The sequence below is a fragment of the Plectropomus leopardus genome, chromosome 3, assembly GCF_026936395.1.
Source record: "Plectropomus leopardus strain MGB_pleo_1.0 chromosome 3, ASM2693639v1, whole genome shotgun sequence".
NCBI classification, from domain to species: Eukaryota; Metazoa; Chordata; class Actinopteri; order Perciformes; family Serranidae; genus Plectropomus; species Plectropomus leopardus.
In genome coordinates, this window is record NC_142178.1 from 25,430,461 (window position 1) to 25,449,033 (window position 18,573).

The 18,573-nt window shown below is 38.9% G+C and overlaps 1 protein-coding gene across 1 annotated transcript; it reads right to left on the minus strand.

The window, feature by feature from the left end:
• Nucleotides 1-485: 485 nt before the first annotated feature.
• On the minus strand, nucleotides 486-9,419 carry glb1 (galactosidase, beta 1). The gene is made up of 16 exons (XM_088075953.1): nucleotides 9,198-9,419; nucleotides 8,210-8,379; nucleotides 6,503-6,653; nucleotides 5,573-5,633; nucleotides 5,389-5,483; nucleotides 5,112-5,292; nucleotides 4,828-4,886; nucleotides 4,617-4,738; nucleotides 4,115-4,155; nucleotides 3,859-3,971; nucleotides 3,632-3,706; nucleotides 3,435-3,524; nucleotides 3,211-3,324; nucleotides 2,746-2,877; nucleotides 1,679-1,912; nucleotides 486-1,294 (listed from the first exon to the last, which is right to left on the minus strand). The coding sequence occupies exons 1-16, from the start codon at nucleotides 9,252-9,254 to the stop codon at nucleotides 1,040-1,042; spliced, it is 1,950 nt and encodes a 649-aa protein (XP_087932079.1). The 5' UTR covers nucleotides 9,255-9,419; the 3' UTR covers nucleotides 486-1,039.
• Between the last annotated feature and the right edge of the window lie 9,154 nt (nucleotides 9,420-18,573).

Here is an 18,573-nt window from a genome sequence, read left to right on the forward strand (position 1 = left end):
CCATTGGGTATATTATACTTTACTACTTCACTAGATTCAGTATCTTTAAATTGATCGATTAAATTACATAGTTTAAACAAGTTGACAAGTTACAAGTTTAAAGATTCTGAATTGAAAAAAAATGCATTAAATGAAATTCATTTTTAAAATAAAATTAACAAATCAATATTTCAAATATATTTTAAATTGACTGTGTTCATGTTACAAATATAAAATAAATTCATTAAGTATTTAAAAATATACATAAAAATGTCAAATAAATAAATGCATAAAATATTGTGTTAAACTAATAAAATGAACAATATAATATTTCAAACATAGCATCTTTCAAATTGACTGTGTTCAAGCAAAACACATGAATAAAGGACATTTCATCACCAGACTTTTCTGGCAATGTGTGATTGAATTGAACAATTAGAAACAATTAACATATGTGTATATCTAACTCGCATATTGTCACATAAAAAGAAAGGGGATCATTGGAGTATTTTTAAATAGTTTTTTATTTTTTGCTTTAAAAGGCAAATGCTTTACATGAGTTAAATCAGACAGGTTCTGATTCTATGCAAATTATGAAATTAATATAAGCTGCACATCAGTATTCCAACAATGTGTCTCTAGTTGTATGATGATACCTATGCTACTTCCCTGATGTGTCATTCACATAAAAAATAAAATATTCTCTGAAAAAGAGGCTGCTGTCATATCTTGGCAGTGCTTCATTTAACAATAATCCCTTTGTGAAGTGAGAAAAAGGCTGTAAATAAAAATGTTACATAGAATCACTGAGGTAGAGATGCCCACAGTTGGTATGATGTCAAATTCAATATTTGGCTACAAACACATTTCTTCAGTGCTCATAAGGACACATTTAATCACTAATGTCATGTCCAAAATTAACCATCTTTCACATATTGCAGCTTTTTAAAATCAAACATTCATCGAGCTCACAAAACGTGCTGATTGACTTTGTACATCAGCAAATAAGAGTGCAAATAGATTTTTTTTTGTATGTGTGAAGCAGTGAGTTCCCTTATCATCACAACAAACTGTCTTTAGTGAAGGGTCTCCTGTGCTGTTTGCTCTCAGACTGGACTGTTGCGTTCAGGATGGGGGTGTCAGTAAACTCCACACTACAAAGCCCTGAGCTGCAGGGAGCCGCTTCCAGCTCCAGCACAGTCACATTGTTTGGTGCAGCTGTGCTGAGGATGTTTGCAGGAACAAAAAGGGTCACCTGAGGGCCTCGAGTTGGCCAGTAACGTCCCAAATTGAAGCCGTTAATCCAAACTTGTCCCTGAAAAAAAAAAAAATCAGAAAAAACGACAAAGGACTAATTAGCAATTACTCTTAATATGCATTGTGTTTAAAATGAGGAATATCTTTAAAGGATCAAACAGCATGTACACTGAACCAGCATTTTTGTATGATGGATGACTTTAACGATTAATCTGTTGACAAAATTCTTGGCAATTGATTTTATTTCAGGGGTCTTATCTAATTACCTAATGGTTTCAAAACAAATTTAAAGCGATTGTGAACCTGGGGTCAAGAAAAATGTTCCCACATAAAATCAAGTTTTCTTCTGATGCTCCATTAATATTGTGAAGATGTATATATTTTAAGGGCAAAATCGCTTTAATTCTGACCAAATGAAAACACCCCTATATGGGTCACATGCCTTCCTCCATTTGGGCAGCTTGATGTAGGTGTCCTGCGGCAGGTCTGGGATGCCGTCAGGAATGATGAAGCTTCCCTGGTAGAAGGCTGGAAGGGAGGAAACAGCAGGCTGAGGGGGGTCTGTGGGTTTCGTTGTACCCAGGAGGCCCTGACTGACCGCTTCATCGATACTGAGGCTGTACGAGGTCCAGCCGGTGAGCGTATCTTTCCCCAGAGTCAGGTTGGTCACCAGGCCCTGTGCAGTACAGACACCAGACAGGAAGAGAAGAGAACTGATATGGACATCCCAGCTTGTTGGAAACTGCAAAGACATAATTGTGGATGCAAACAACTGACAATGATATTTAAACCGACAGACTTAAATGTGTGAGATTTAGTGCCATCTTGTGGTGCAGTTGCAGACTGCAACCAGCTGAAACTTATCTTGTGTGCCAAGTGTGTGGGAGAACTACAGTGGCCGATGTGAAAACACAAAAGGCTCAAACTAGAGCCAGTGCTTGTTTTGACCATTTCTAGGGTACTGTAGAAGCAACATGGTGACTCTGTGGGTGAGGACTTTCTCCAAATATAAACAGTTCATTCTAAGGTAATGAAAACACAACAATTCTTAGTTTCATGAGATTATATACTGATAAATATGTAATTATTAACATTATATTCAATTTCTGCCAATACATCTCCCTGAATCATACATGCTAGACCTTTATGAAATGGGTGGTATTTTACAGTTTCATTATTCTAATTTTTAGTCTATAAAATTCTCATTTTGTTGTTGTTTATCTTTATTTATTTACCTGGATTTATTTTAATTTTGCTATCTGAAGCACTTTAGTGCTAGATGTTTGTATAAAAGGCGCTATATATAAACAAAGTTAGTGTCTGAGTTTTACTTTGCATTGTGTGATTGTAAAATTTAAATATAAAATGTAATTTTGCTGCAGTTAATCTATCGTGACTATTTTTAGGCTTGTACATTTCTCAATCTGAAATCCATTTAAACCTTGTGACACCTAGTATATGTCAAAGCACATATGGTAACTTTAAAATGTGGTTCGGAAAAAAAACAACCTTAAAGTCATTGATGTCTTTTCCGTAGTTGATTCGGCCCATATTCTCCACCAGTATGTCCACCTGACTGCCAGCTTTCCCAGTCACGTTCACAGTTATGGCTTTGTTTCTCTCAAGAATCCCCACAGCCACCTTGAGAAGAAATCAGCATGGTTATCTCTGAAGTAATCAGACTTTGCTAAATTTTTACTAGGACTAGGTATATTTTTTGCATTTTTCTGTACTAGTGTAAATAAAAAAACCCAAGTTTCAGTACAGATACCGAAACAATACCTTTTTTCTATACCTTACTATGAAAATAAACAAATCTACATTTTTTCCATGTTTATACATAATAAGGTTTGGCATGCATATTGAGGTTTGACGGTCAGCCTTACATTTAACTGATCTGCTGAAAAGCAAAAACAACAAAAGGCATGTGCATGGATGTGTGTGTAATATCTGATAAGGAACGATCAGACTCACCCCGTCCACTGAGACATACGCTCTATCATGGACACCGTTCAGTGGAGATGACAGTGGAGTCGGTGTGCTGCAGTTAACAGGAAGAGTGGTCCTGTACAGCACATAACCAAAGGCCTACAGGACAAATAAGAAAGTAACACACTTAAACAAATCACAAACTAAATAAGTAAACATCAAATGACAAATACTGTTTTTTTTTCACCACAGAAAAAGTTAAAGGTTACCTGGTTGAGATCAATGAAAGTCTGAGGATACATGCTTTTGACAGGGCCGGAGAAAGACAGAGTTTCTAAGGCATCTGCTACCGTTTGGAGCTGTGGAAGATTGCTTTTTAGCACTTAATGCTTCAACTCATATGGCAAAAAGTCTTGGAATGGTGAGTTTATAAAAAAATCACACTGTGTGTCCACTGACTACCCACCTTTTTCATCACAACAGTCCCATATGCATACTTCGGAGTTGTTGGTGGTATTGGTCCCTCTGGTATCTTGTGGTACTGTTGTGAAAAGATACATTAGCTCTTCCAGATGACTATGAAAAAATAAAAAAATGCCAATTATGGAAATGGCACATTGATAACCACAAAATTGAACACAAAATACAGTTGAACTGATATTTCAAACTAGAGGCCTGCACTTGGGTCCTCACCATTTTTATCACCTCTCGAATAGCAAAGTACTTCTCCGTGAGGTCGCCTGCTTCTGTGAGCGGGGCGTCGTAGTCGTAGCTTGTTGGCTGCGGGCCGTATGGTGCGTTGGCACCTGAGGTATCAAGAGGTAATCAGAGGGTGAGTTTCTTTTTAAGGTCATCATTTTGGCAAAAAGAAAGATCCAAGTGGATTTGCTGTGAGTCACTCAAAAAGATTATGTCATCTCAACAAACCAGTCTGTAGTAGTGCACTCACCATTCCAGTATCCAAAGTTTGTTCCTCCTATGAACATGTACCTGTGAGGAGAGAAGTTAAACTGAGGTGACAGAAATAAAGCAAAAATAGATTCTTATAACTTTTATTTGAAAAATTATTTTTCTCTTAGTGTGTTGACAGATGTACATTATAATTTTTGTTGCCTGGCTTTGTTTTCTTGTTTACATCTCCAGCACTTGCTGATGAACTTTTGCGAATGCCACAGTGTTGCTGTAGGTGGAAACTCTGTATGCCTCCATCTGTCTGCATCTCTGTGTCTAAACTATAGACTGTAAACTGATACAGGCGCAGACATTTCCAGTCGCCTTCCTGTCAGCTACACTAAATTTGTGCTAAATTTAGACTCTTGGATGGTGGTGGCGTGTGGTTCCGATTCGCTTATCGGGATGAGGAAACAAATTGATTTTGATATGTACTTTGACATGTCCATTTATATATACAGTCCATGGTCTAAAATTTTCATAGAAATCTGTAGACTCACATATTGACATTTGCTCCCATGGCCAGCATCTCGTTGAGGGACTTGGCCACAATGGCAGATGACACCACGGCATGAGGTGACCCCCAGTGGTCCAGCCAGCCGGTATAAAATTCAGAGTTCACCTGTTAATGCGTGACAAAATCATGTGATTGTCTAAAGGAAACTGCAGTGTAGTTTTAAATTTGTAAAACCTATCATGTGAAGTACTTGCCAGAGGTCCATGAGGTTCAGCGTGTCTCTGTGCATCAAATGCAGCGGTTACATTTCCACCTGACAGATAAAGATACATGTATCAGATGTATTTATGTGACTTCCTTGTGACTTCTGACTCATCGAACACATGACATTAAGTCAATGTGCAAAAAAACAAGACACTGTAAGATTTATCTGCTATAAGTCATCATGTAATTTTTATCTAAAGTTGCTTTTAACCAAACTTTTAACCAATGATCACTATTTGCTGTAAATTGAACATTGCACTGACTTGACACTTACCTGGCCCAAAGTCAACAGTGGCATAGAGACCTTGAATTGAGCCACATTTGAGGTAGCCGAGCCCAGCTCCATCTGTGGTGAAGAGCACCACTTCGTTGCCCAGGTGAGACTGGAACAGCTTGGTCAGGTGACGCAGGTAGTTGTAGTCACAGGCGAAATAACTGCCATATTCATTCTCCACCTACAAAACACCGACACAGCAGGAAGGAGATGTTATTCCCATTACTGAATTAAGTATGGTCATAAAACGTAATGTAGTGAAGGACTCTACACTCACCTGAACAGTGATGATAGGACCACCGTTCTGGTAGAGATGGGGCTTTATCATTGGCAGCAACTTCCCCATCCACTTATCTACTGCTGCAATGTAATCTGAAATACACAAATTACAGTGTTGTGTGAACTGTAGCGTGCAATGCAACTATATTTAATAATTTATACTGTTTTTCTCTGATTCTCACCTGGATCTGAAGACCGCAGCACAATGTCTTTCTTGTTGAGAAGCCAGGCAGGCAGCCCACCCTGGGTGACAGAATAACACAAACAACAGCTGTGGGTTTTTAGTGCAGCTTAAATGGTAAATCAGACACCCTCTGTACACATTTCCTATGTAAAGAACAATGTTTGCAGTCAGCTTTAATTGACAACAAATTACAACAGATTGGATGGTTCTCATACTGGATAAAAGGTACCTGAACATCCATAGATGCATCTAAAACCACTCCTGCAGCATAATCCTCCTCTGCCCATCCATGTGCCCACCATGCTGAGAACACTAATACTTCTCCCATAGACATATTCTGTTTAAACTACACACTTGTGCAACCACCACCACTACAACTAAAGCATGACTCACATGATTCCTTGATTACTGAACAATAAATCTATTAGTTTGGAACTAGTGGACAAAAATAATGAAGTTATACTGCATCATCCCTCTATATTAAACTGTATTCCACAAAGAGGAAGTATCGAGGAAGTACTGAGATATTAAGCAACAGCAGCCCCTGAAAAGTGTTATCACATGTACTTATGTTACTATACTACTAGATTATTTTTACTCATGCATTATTGCGTAAGCTGCATTTAAATGTTTTAGCTGGCCGAGGTTATCATTTTGACAAGTTTATATGCTGTTGGGTAGTTAAGTCAATGAATGCATCATATTCCACAAGTTGATCAGATGTTGTCTGTATAATCTTGATGATCACAGTAGTTGGTAACTGTGGCTGTCAGATAAATGCAGTGGTGTGAAAAAGAAAACATTTCCCCCCGAATTGTGCTTAAGTAGAAATACAAAGTAGCATGAGACAGAGATACTCAAGAGTTCAATATGTTCAGTGTTTCATCAATAACTCATAATATGTACATTTACTGGCAACCGCACTCACCATGTCCCACTCTGCACATATGTACGGTCCAGGACGAAGGATGACCATTAAACCAATGTCTTGGGCCAGCTGAAGGAAATACTCCAGATCTCTATCTCCACTAAAAGCGTACCGGCCTGGAGACTCCTCGTGGTAGTTCCAGGGAATGTACCTTTAACGTAAAAAAAGTATCAGTCTTTAAGCAAACATACAGTCAAGTTACTTATGTAGGTTGTGACTGGCTCATATAAACAAGAGACCGGCAATGTCAACTCTGGATCAGTACTACTTCACAGGACGTCCTTGGTGCATTTGTTAAAACAAACAAAAAAAAAGGGTGGTTTAAGCTTACCAAAGAGTGTAAGAATCCAGTCCAAATTTTAAAGCATGTAGGTTTATGTCAAGTATAGACAGGCAGTGTGACACGGCATATTGGTAATTTACTTCCGTCCACTACACTGTTAATACATGCACTTTGGTGAGGTTTATGGATCTTTAAGTGGTTTGATAGCCTGTCAAAAGCGATCGCTTGTTGTACCTGGTTAATAATACTGACAATCAAATGTATTTAGCAAATATGAAACAAATCTTTTTTTAATCCAGTATCTGGGATTCCGTAGAAAATGCACATTAACATCCCAGATGATTTTCTTTTCAGCAGGAGGATGCACATGGTGGCTTTGCTGCATTACAGCTGCAACAGACAATTATTTTCATTTTACTGAAGATTAACCTGTTGACCATTTTCTAGGTTAAGCATCTAATCATGTCATAAAATGGGGAAAATGTCCACCACAACTTTTAAAAGCTCAAGGCGACATATTCAAATGGCTTTTTTTTGTCAAATTGGTAGTCCAAAACTTATTCAAGTAAAAATAATCAAGTTAAAATAACAGAAGGGAAATTATTGTAATTTGAGAGGCTGGGACCAGAAAATTAAGACCTTTTTTCTTAGAAAATTATTCAAAATAATAATCTTCTGTTGCTTTGCTCTAAACATCACTACGCTGCAGCACATGTGATTGCTTATAAATGATCTATTTTGGTGAGTGACTGCAGCACAACAACATGCAAACATTTGGAGAGCCAGCAGCGATGTGAACAGGTTTCTCTCAATCCTCTAACCCCTGGGTCTTCAACAGGGGGTCTGTGACCCCTCTGAGGTTCTCAGAGTTACTGCAGGTGTATTTGACAATAAGTTTTAATTTCAGGATTTTATTTTTTTCAAAAATTAAAATATGTCAGAAAATGAGCATTAACATGAATGCAAATATTATTAGCAAAAAAAAAATTGGGTAATCAAGCTATTTTATTTTGTATTTCTCCGGTTTACCTTGCAAGGGTGGGACTGTCATACAGTTTGTAGACATACACCAAGTAGGTAGGTTGCAGATGGCAGCAGAAATGGCCGTGGCAAAAAAGCGTAAAGTCGACAGCAGGGGCTGCTGCTTTCAGGAGTGAAAAGTTTTTCATTGAAAGATGAAACAGCTCCAGTTGGCTCATTTGTATAGATCTTTTTTAAAGTAACCTTTATGTTGTGCAAAGCAGCAAGCCCCCAGGTATTTTCACATCATCTAATCTGGCCCCCCAAAAAAGTTTGGACACCCCTGCTCTAACCTAAGTTTAAAACTCTCCTCCTTGACTAGTTTTGCATTGAAACACAGCACCAACCCAACAACAGCCTGCGACTGAAACAACAAACCAAGAGTAAAGACGGAGTAAACCTACGTCTGGATGGCATTCAGTCCCGCCATATACATCTTGAGCAGTCGATCCTTCCAGTAGACTCTGGGGATCCGGCTGTAATGGATGCTTCCTGATATGTAACGAAACTCTTCCCCATCTCTCCGAAAGCAGTCGCTCTGGTAATCCACGCTGAATGAACGAGGTGCCCCGAGCTGCAGGCCAACACACAAGTCATGATGAGTCAGTTTTATGTGGTGTTCCACAATGTGGTTAAAGTTTCACCTGTTTATGGTGCAGAGCTGACATCTCAGCTGACTTTAAGGATGTGTCACTTAGACATGGCAACCTTGACTGTCAAACACAGGTTGTACTGTAAATACCAGCCATCATGTACTTGAAATACTTCGATGTGAAAGTGGTTCCCAACTGGTCCAGTTATTGAATCCAGACATCTCTTTAGTCATTGCTTCAAAGTCCAAACATTATAAATTACAACATATTCAGTTATATTTAACAAAATGTGAAACAGAATGTAGATTTACAACACTAATAAATAAAACATGCTTCTAAAATAAACAAATGAAAATTCAAGATGATGGATCTGTTCACAAGCCACTCCATTTAGAGAGGACCCACGACTAACCATTTGGAAACACACACACACACACACACACACACACACACACACACACACACACACACACACAGTGTACTTACGAGTTTGACACATCTAGATCTGAAACAAGCTTGCATTTCTTTTACTGAACTGATTCAACTCAACATTAATGGTGTTAACTTGCCTTAAGTTCTGTCAATAATTACTCGCTTTAAGATATATAAGTGTTTATGTATTTGAGGAAATGGCAATCCATTTGGCAGCAAGCTCTTATCCTTTGTTTTTAATTTCGATAGCAGGGCTTTTTATCAGACTGGTTTTGAGCAGTTTTAATGTTATTAAGGCGAGGCTGCAGGTATGGCTCATCAACAGTGTATAAAACCCTTTAAAAAGTCCAGAGGTAACGTTACTTACTGTTTGTCCAAACAGGAGCAGCAGCGGCAGTATGTGTCCAGGTCTGAGAGGAGCCATGATGAGTCCTCCTCACACAAGGCGAGCAAAAACTAATCAATGTGCCTTTTCATGCAGCGTTTACTTGAACACCATCAGCTACGATTTTTACTTCCCTGAGATATTTTGAATGAGTGTGTCAGCATGAGTTGCGGAAGTAGATCATGTGATGCTTTATTTTTGTGGTGTGCAAATGCGTTTTTATCAGGAGGTGGCAGTGTCGCGCCTTTTATTTCAAATGCTTATGGTTTAAGGGCATCAGCTTTTGCTATAAAATGTGGTCAATTAGAGAGCAAATAAACATGCAAAACAAAATTTAAAACACACAATGGTTTAAAATTACAATCAAATTTTGGTGAAAAAAATACATGAATACACAAGTATACACCAATACACAAGTATTATGAAATATGGACCAGAGAGGGAAATGGTTTAAAGTTACAAGAAACAGAGAAATTGGTCTGATAAGATCATTATATCTCTTGCTTCACGTTGTTTTTCAAAAGTAAACATGCAGACGGAAACATGTTTAGGCCAGTTTTAAAAATGGTGAATAGATGAACAGATATCTTTATATGTGTGGTGATGAAATAATGTTTATCTATCCTTATTACAGTTTAAGATACACTGGATTGTTTATCACTACAAAATATGAAAGAAATTAGATCACAGGCAAAAGCAATGACAATGGCAATTCCACATATATACCTCAAAGTGCTTTCAATTTAAAGAGAATAGATAAAAGAAAATATGAAGATAAGTATATGAACTGTAGTTGTCAACATCAACATAATAGCACACAGATGCCAACACCCACCAAGCCAGAGCTGAATGAGACAGATTACAGCAAATATTGGGCAAATAGGGGCTGACAGTGTTTGTGAACTCTATGGACACATTGCAGGCATCAATAAAAGAGCATTCAGAGAGCACAGACTGGACTGGATTTAAGATGAACAGTACCGCACTTAGGCCAAATGCCCTATCTCACAATGTTAATGAAAGTGAAAGTAATTTGTGTATCTGCCCTATGATTCTGATCCTCTCTAAAATTGAATGAGCTTTTCCTTGGTCCATGTTTTACCCTTTTTGTTAAGTTTTATGAAAATTGGGCCAGTAGTTTTTCTGCAAAATCATAATGATAGACAACAAACCAACCAACAATTGCACCATTGGAGTGTATGGTGCATTAATACACATCTTGTGCTGTTAAAGCATGAGCTTCTCATCCAGTAGTAGTAGTAGCAATCTTGACAAACTTCTGTGAGGTGACACGTTTGGAAGGAAGTGTTTTGTAGAGCATGTTCATAGACAAAGACATACCAAAAATTTAAAGTAACAAAAGAATGATTCAGTCTTAAATAGTGTATGTCACACATCATACAGATGTGTCTAACATTGAAGGCTAAACATCTACAATGTCTGAACCGTCAGACGTCCTCTGAGTCCTCCACAAATACCAAACCATGATCATAAGCGAATCATACATTCATACAATTACTATCATTTTACATGATGACATCCTAATACGTTCACAGTAAATAATATTCCAGAACAATTCCTCCCTTTTTTACTCTTGTGATCAACATCACTGACCTCATGCACCCCATAAGAGACTTGGGTGAGATCTCTGACTGAGGTCAAAGGGCACTAACGTTGAACCAAACATTACACTTGTAGTCTCTTTTCTTTTAGCACACATGAGGTCAGTGATGTTAATATCAAGATCAAAAAGAGAGGAACTGTTTTGGATCTTTGGTTTATGAATTTCATCATGTACAGTAATAGTAACTGTATGATTGTATGATTCTTCCATGGTCATTATTTGGTATTTCCGGAGGCCTCATGCAGACAGTGAAGGATCACTTTGGACCATAGTCTGTATAGAAAGACGGACGGCATTACAGTTCTCCAAGGATGAAGCCAAAATATATATAGATTGCCCCCTTGTGGTCAGCTGTGGTAAAGGTCATAAATGGACAAAGGCCAGACTGCAACATTAAATGTGTCAATATCCTCATCTAACTCTCAGCAAGAAAGCAACAGGCAAGTTTGTAAATGTAAAACTATTCCTTAAAGGTTGTATAATGTAATGTGTTGAATATCGCACACAATTAAAAAAATATATTATTCTACAGAGATGGCCATTCAGCTGTCTAACAAAAGAGAAAGTTACGGCTGCAATGTGTGCAAAAATGCACAAGTTAACTAGTGATGTATTTTGCATTGTATTTAGCACAGGTGAACTTCAAAGTTCAATCTCAATCTCAATGATGAGAAATGTGCATATCTATATTTTATATATTATATGATCACAATCAAATCTAAGTCAAACTTTAATTTAACCATCTAGATGCCTTTAAGTGACGCAGTTTATTTCCTCTGATTCTCAGGAATTTCACAGAGCTTCACCACTGTGGCTGAGTTGGTCAAATTTGTCACCATGGTGATCTTCACCTGCTCGGGACAGCACTCAGCTATGAACACTGGACAGGTGATGACCAGTTGTAATGTTGCTATTTATCTGGAATAAGTTGATGAGGTTTTGGAGTTTTTTTCTGAATTCGTAAGAGATGGATGGCATAAACAAGAGTCTACAAGCATGCTAGCAGGCCTGTGATGCTGTACATAGGCTCACCAGTGCTTTGAGCTGAATGCAACTGCAAATGCTAAAAAATTACAATTACACTAAAATGCTGACTTTTAAGAAGTGAAATGTTTACTGAGATCACAATCTTATAGGTCATGTGTCCACATAGCATTTTTTCTTCAGCAGAGGGCAGTGGCAGGGCACTGGGAAACGCTTCATCCCAGCACCTCATAAAAGAGCTCTGCCAGAACCTTTTTTTTTAATTATGTGCTTTGCACTGGTTTGTTTCCATGACAACAATATCCAGACACTAACATGAGGCGAGGTGGGTAGCAAAGGGTTGACTACACAAACTTACAAAGGGAATAGTATAAAAGCATAACACAACATCTAATGTCCGCCAGCCAACCTGCCCCAAAAAATAAGCTGTTCTGTTTTTGTTCTGACAGTGGACAGTGGCTTTGCTACAGAAGCAGCAATTATGTCAGAGGTACCTTTCTGAAAAGTTCAATAAGAAGTGGTCGGAGAGGCGACAGAAACACGGAAGAGCTCTCAGAAAAAGGTTGCTGGCTGCAGTGCGCTTTCTTTAGGTGGCTGCAGTACGCTCTTATCTTATTGGAAACAATTGAAAAACGATGCCAATACTGGGAAAAAATAAGCAATATGGACACAGGCCCTTATTTAGAAAGTTAGCATACAAACATTTGCAAGATAGCAAAAAACATTATGTCATTAGTTTTGTACGTGTTTGGTCAAAAAACCACCACAGTTATTACCACAGTTATCACCACAATTATCACAGGTCATACAAGGGTAAACATGAATTTCTAAACCAAATTGAATGGCAAGACATTACTCTGAAAACCAAAAATGTTAACCTCATGTGGTGCTAGAGGAAAAGTCAGGGGATCACTCATTAGGATTCATCCTCTGGGGACAATGACAGTCTGTGCAAGTTTTAGCTTTAATCCAAATTTCATACATCTTATAGCTGTTGAAATACTTCAGTGTAGATCAAAGCGGTGGACCAGCTGACCAACAAAATGGCATGGTATGGCCTAAAACAGTATTAATCAGTCATCTGCCAATCATTCGTTCATCGCATCATCATTGCCTAACACTCCAATCAACCTGCAGCTTCCTCCACCAACCACAAAGTGGACAACAAGCGAGGCCACTATGTTGCAGATATTCCCGGACAAAGGCACAACAGCTAATGCAACAGCCGTCATGTGCTTACTCAGCAAACCGTCATCTGACTTTGTAAGTGCCTTAAAACTCATGAAAAATTACACAAATCACATTTATGTTTCGTAGAAGCCCACAGTAACCTATGTAATTACAGAAAAATACCGCCTTTGAGTCACTGATAAAAATCCTGCTCATGTACTACAACTGTATATTATATTCCAAATAGTGGTGGAAAAATGATCATTTTAATATATTTTTGATGTCATCAGGTCCCTCTTGGCCTGTACCTGAAGGATTATTTTAGTTAGGAGATTCCTTGCAGGCTGATGAAGACTTTTCAAGGAGAGCTTCAACTATTAAGTAAAAACATCAACATCAGAAACAAGAGTCTGGAGTTGCCATACACATACTTAGATCCAACTGGGATAGAAAATAGTGTGGCCATTTGAATATAAGAGGGTTTGATGTTCTCAGCTGTTGGCCAAATATGAAACTGAGAATAAGCAACAACTGTCTGTTCTGATAAAAATGATACGAGGGTGGAAGGAAAAACTACTGCATGCAGTCATTTAGTGTTCAAGTAGTTATTTGTAAACAATACGATTAATTTAACTATAGTGAAAATATAGTTTTAAATGATGAAGTCCAAATGAAGTCCTCTCTTATTATAATCTTATTTATAGTTTTATATAATTTTTTTAAATGCATATGCAGGACATCTAATAACTTATTATGGGGAAAAAATACTATTTTACATTATGACTGTAACACTTAAGAGAAAAAACTGTCTTAAGAATTATTATTGAAATGTCTAACAAACAGGTTTATTATATCCTGTTTTGTTCTGGGTTGTTTATGGTTTCATGAGAAAGTCAAGCTGTAACTCATCACAATAGGGTGCGGTTAGTTCGTTATACGTTTGGAATAGTGCCTTGATAATGCCTCCTGACTGTGCAGAGAAGTCCTCGTGACTGTCTATAACCCCCCCCACCCCCCATGCATACAAACACACACATACATACACACACACACACACGCACGCACACACACTGTGCACTACCATTTCCTCTGAAATAGTGATGGGCTTTTCTTGTGTTCTTCAACTTGTTTTTCTCTTTGTACAAAAACTGCATTTCCTTAGTGTTTGAGAGGAACCTCACTTTCATCTCTAAAGTGTATTCCTCTCATGATGCATGAAATCACAATAAAAAACATAATATTGATGCACATAACATGGTGGATGTTTTTTCTTCTCTTTAAAAAATGAATTTTCTCTCACAATTACAAATGTAAAATACAAAATATGAAGCTGCATTGAGAAGTTTCTTGGTATACAAACACATATATATTTAATGAACAACATGTGACAGTTTGCACTTGTTTGAGCTTTATGTGCTACAGAAATGAAAACCAACATAGTGCATATCAATATCAAATGAATGTGGCTGGATTTTTATTTAATAATCACAAGTCTCACTTAAACATAGTACCAAACATGCTTCAACTTGGTATTATCAAAAACACAATATTTCTTACTACTCATATGCCGATGACACGCAAATATTAATTTCACTTCCCTCTGATGATCTCAGTCCCGTTAACAAACTAGTCAATTGTATTAATGATTTTATTTCCTGGATGTCCACAAACAAGACAAGACAGATATAATCATAGGTGATATGAAAAGTCAGAGACATAGAATTTATTCACACTTGAACCTGGAACTCAGTTTTGAAAATAACTGAATCAGTATTACAAGAACATGGTTTTACTACTTAAGAAGTTTGTATCAAAATGTGCATTCATATCTCAAACTGACTCTGAGAAACTGGTAGGTTTGCTTTTTTTGGCACAGGCCTGCCAGTCCCTGTCTGCCGTTGCGCATATGACAGTTGTAATCTTGTCATTCAGCCAAAGCTGAATAATAAAGGGTGGGTGGTGACATTCATCCATGGCAGCTCTTAATATCTGCACCACCACTTCATCCTCAAGAAACATTTTACAGTCCAACAATCTGGGTTGTCAAGTCACACTTCCCAGACCAATGGTTGATTGGTACATAACCCAGTAAAACACCATATAATATTCATTACCCAGATTTACATTGAAAATAAAATCTTTGTAGCATCCATATTGTTTGCACACTACAACTCAAAGCTGAACACAACAAAGTTGGAAGAATGACCATCCAAAGAGCATGTGAATGCACCACTTGCCTTGGCTGACAGAGGTCTCGACTTGAGTCTGATTTAATCTGTCCTCGCTCATACAGAGCTGTTGCTGCACTACGTTAACACACCGGTAATCCATGAGTACTCGGACAAGCAACAGGTTGACTCGGTACATACCAGAGACTAAAATTAGTCGTCTAAATTAACCGTTCATTCACTAGTTTCTGCCATCAAAGTAAGGACCAGTCAGTGTCTCATACTTGTTTAGTTTTATTGATCTCTTCAGAGCTGAAATCTGGGATTAAAATGTATATCAAAGTGCCATAGAGCTGATTCAAAATGCTCAACAAAATTGAACTTCATTAGTATGAATTAAATTGAAATCTGATTCTGATAAAGAAAATAAAGAGTGAAAACTGTTCAAAAGGACGGTGTCAAATTTTTCATTAATGCAGGTTTAGTTAACATAGAAGGCATTCAGGCCGAATCACTGGTTTCCTGGTTTAAAGAAAAAACAATAATATCTAACATGACACTATTATCTTCTGCCTCTCTTGTGTACATAAATTACTTATCAAAATTCATTCACTTAAATTATTTTCAGAACTTCTCCGAAAGCCAACACCTATTTTCTCCCTCACCTCATCTCCCGTAACTTCCTCTCTTAAAGTTTCGGGAGCCTTTGGCACTGTGACCTGAAAGCAGAGATAACCCTGAGGATCTCTGCCCAACCTTAATAGACTTCTGTGAGCTGTCACTGGTCGGGCCCACCAACACGACCGAAGCCAGAAAGCCCAAAATCGTTGCTGTCGACATCAACGGTGTAGAGGAGCACCTTAACTTTTTCTGTGTTATTATTTACCAGTCAGGCCTTCACCTGTGAACAATAATTACCATTATTTAATATTGCTCAACATTTCTCAAGAACTCCAGAACTTGTTTGAACAACCTTGGATTGTGCCAATAAAAAACAATAAAACAAATGCTCTGCTGATCTAGTTCTCACGTAACGGAGATATGCAGTTTAACCAGTAATAAATAAGCAGATTACACTGATTGACAGCACAGGTAATTTAATACCCTGGTTCCCATGAAAGGCATGTAAGCCTAAGGGCAGATTCAGGGTGACCGATCTTCTTCACTAATGTGCAAAGAGATTTCCAGTTCAGACATTCAGTTCGGCCCTTCATGTCCACCCAGTCCCACCACATCCTGCAGTCTGAGTGACATAAAGCAGTGAAGATCAGCCTGTAAATCAGTGCAAAATGCTTTTTCTGAGCCTCTTGGCTCCACCACAGCGTCTCCCTTTACATTATATTATATATCTGACTTTCTTTAATGAGAGAATTCTTCAGTCAGGTTATCATTTTAACATTCAGCAGATAATCATGACCAACATTTTGTTTTGTAAAATGGAAGGCAAAAACACAAAAAAGAAAGTTGAATTCATTGTTTTTGTAGGCCACAACAGAAACTTTCTGGTAAGCTAAACAGTGTGATGCCTGAGTATATCAAGAGAAAGTTTCTTTGCAACAGCTGAATTCAAGGATTTATTATTTCCCTTTAACAAACCAGGATTTCACAATAAAATGCAGCTTTACCCCCTTCATGGTACGTACACACACACACACACATATATACACACACACACACACACACACACACACACACACACACACACACACACACAGTACACACACAGCACACACACACACACACACACACACACACACACACACACACACACACAAAGTGTATCAACAAATTTTCAGAATATTTAATAAGTACTTGAACAGTATGTTTGTGTGTAATTATTTACCAGTCAGTGGAAGGGAAAGCAGTGTTTGTCTCACGCTGTGCTCAGCAGGGGAGGAGAGCTGCAGACCCGTACTGGGGATATTGCTGAGCGGTGGAAGGAACACTTTGAGGGACTCCTGAACCCTGCCGTCACGTCTCACGTTGAGGAGGCAGAGTCTGTAGTCAAAAAGCTTCTAGGCAGCAAGGCGCCAGGTGTGGATGAGATTCGCCCTGAGATGCTGAAGGCTCTGGACATTGCTGGGCTGTCTTTGCTTACACGCCTTTTCAGTGTCGCGTGGAGGTCGGGTACAGTGCCTGTGGAGTGGCAGACCGGCGTGGTGGTTCCCATTTTTAAAAAAAGGGGACTGGAGAGTGTGCTCTATTTATCAGGGTATGACACTGCTCAGCCTTCCCAGGTAAGTTTACTCCAGGGTGCTGGGAAGGAGGCTCCGACTGATCGTTGAACCTCGGATTCAGGAGGAACAATGTGAATTCTGTCCTGGTTGTGGAACAACAGACCAGCTCTTTAACCCTTGCGAGGCTGCTGGAGGGGGCGTGGAAGTTTGCCTATCCGGTCTTCATGTGTTTAGTGGATTTGGAGAAGGCTTATGACCGTGTCCCTCGGGGAGTCCTGTGCGGGGTACCGGGGTCGCTTCTGCAAGCCATTTGGTCCCTGTATAATTAAAGTGAGAGCTGTGTCCGCAAACTCGGCGTAAAGTCAAACGCGCTCCCAGTGGGTGTTGGCCTCCGCCAGGGTTGCCCCTTGTCTTTAAACCTATTCGTGATTTTCATGGAGAGGATCTCAAGGCGCAGCCGGGGGGAGGAAGGGGTCCGGTTTGGGGACCTCAGAATTGCATCTCTGCTTTTTGCAGATGATGCAGTTCTGTTGACTTCATCACACTGTGACCTTCAGCATGCACTGGCGTGGTTTGCGGCAGAGTGTGAAGCGGTCGGGATGAGAGTCAGCACCTCCAAATCTGAGGCCTTGGTTCTCTGCTGGAAAATGGTGGAGTGTCCCCTCTGGGTGAATCTAACACGCTGGAGGGATTACATATCTCGTCCGGCCTGGGAACACCTTGGGGTCCCCCAGGACGAGCTGGAAAGTGTTGCTGGGGATAGGGACATCTGGAATGATCTGCCCCGCCTGTTGCCCCAGGACATGGCACCGGATAAGCGGAAGAAAATGGATGGAAGGATGGATTTACGAGTCAGGCCTATACCTGTCAACAGTAATTGCTATTCTTTAATATCGTTCCCATGAAAGACAAGTAGGCCTAGGGGCAGATTCACGGTGAATGACCTTATTCAATAATGTGCAAAGAGATTTCTACTTCTGTATATTCTACTGTAAATTTTTTTTTTTTCTACAAATTGGTACCATCATATTACAGCTATTAACTAACAGATAAATCTGGATAGACTGTCCAAGTGAACATTTGTCTCTTGTTTTTTAGAGCTAAAAGTATAAGTTGACTGTGATGGCCCCACCTTTAACGGTAATCATAACTGTATATTTAACTTGTTTAAATATGTCCAGGTTACATCACTTTCACTGACTGCTCACTTTCACTGACTAGACACTCCCAAAAAC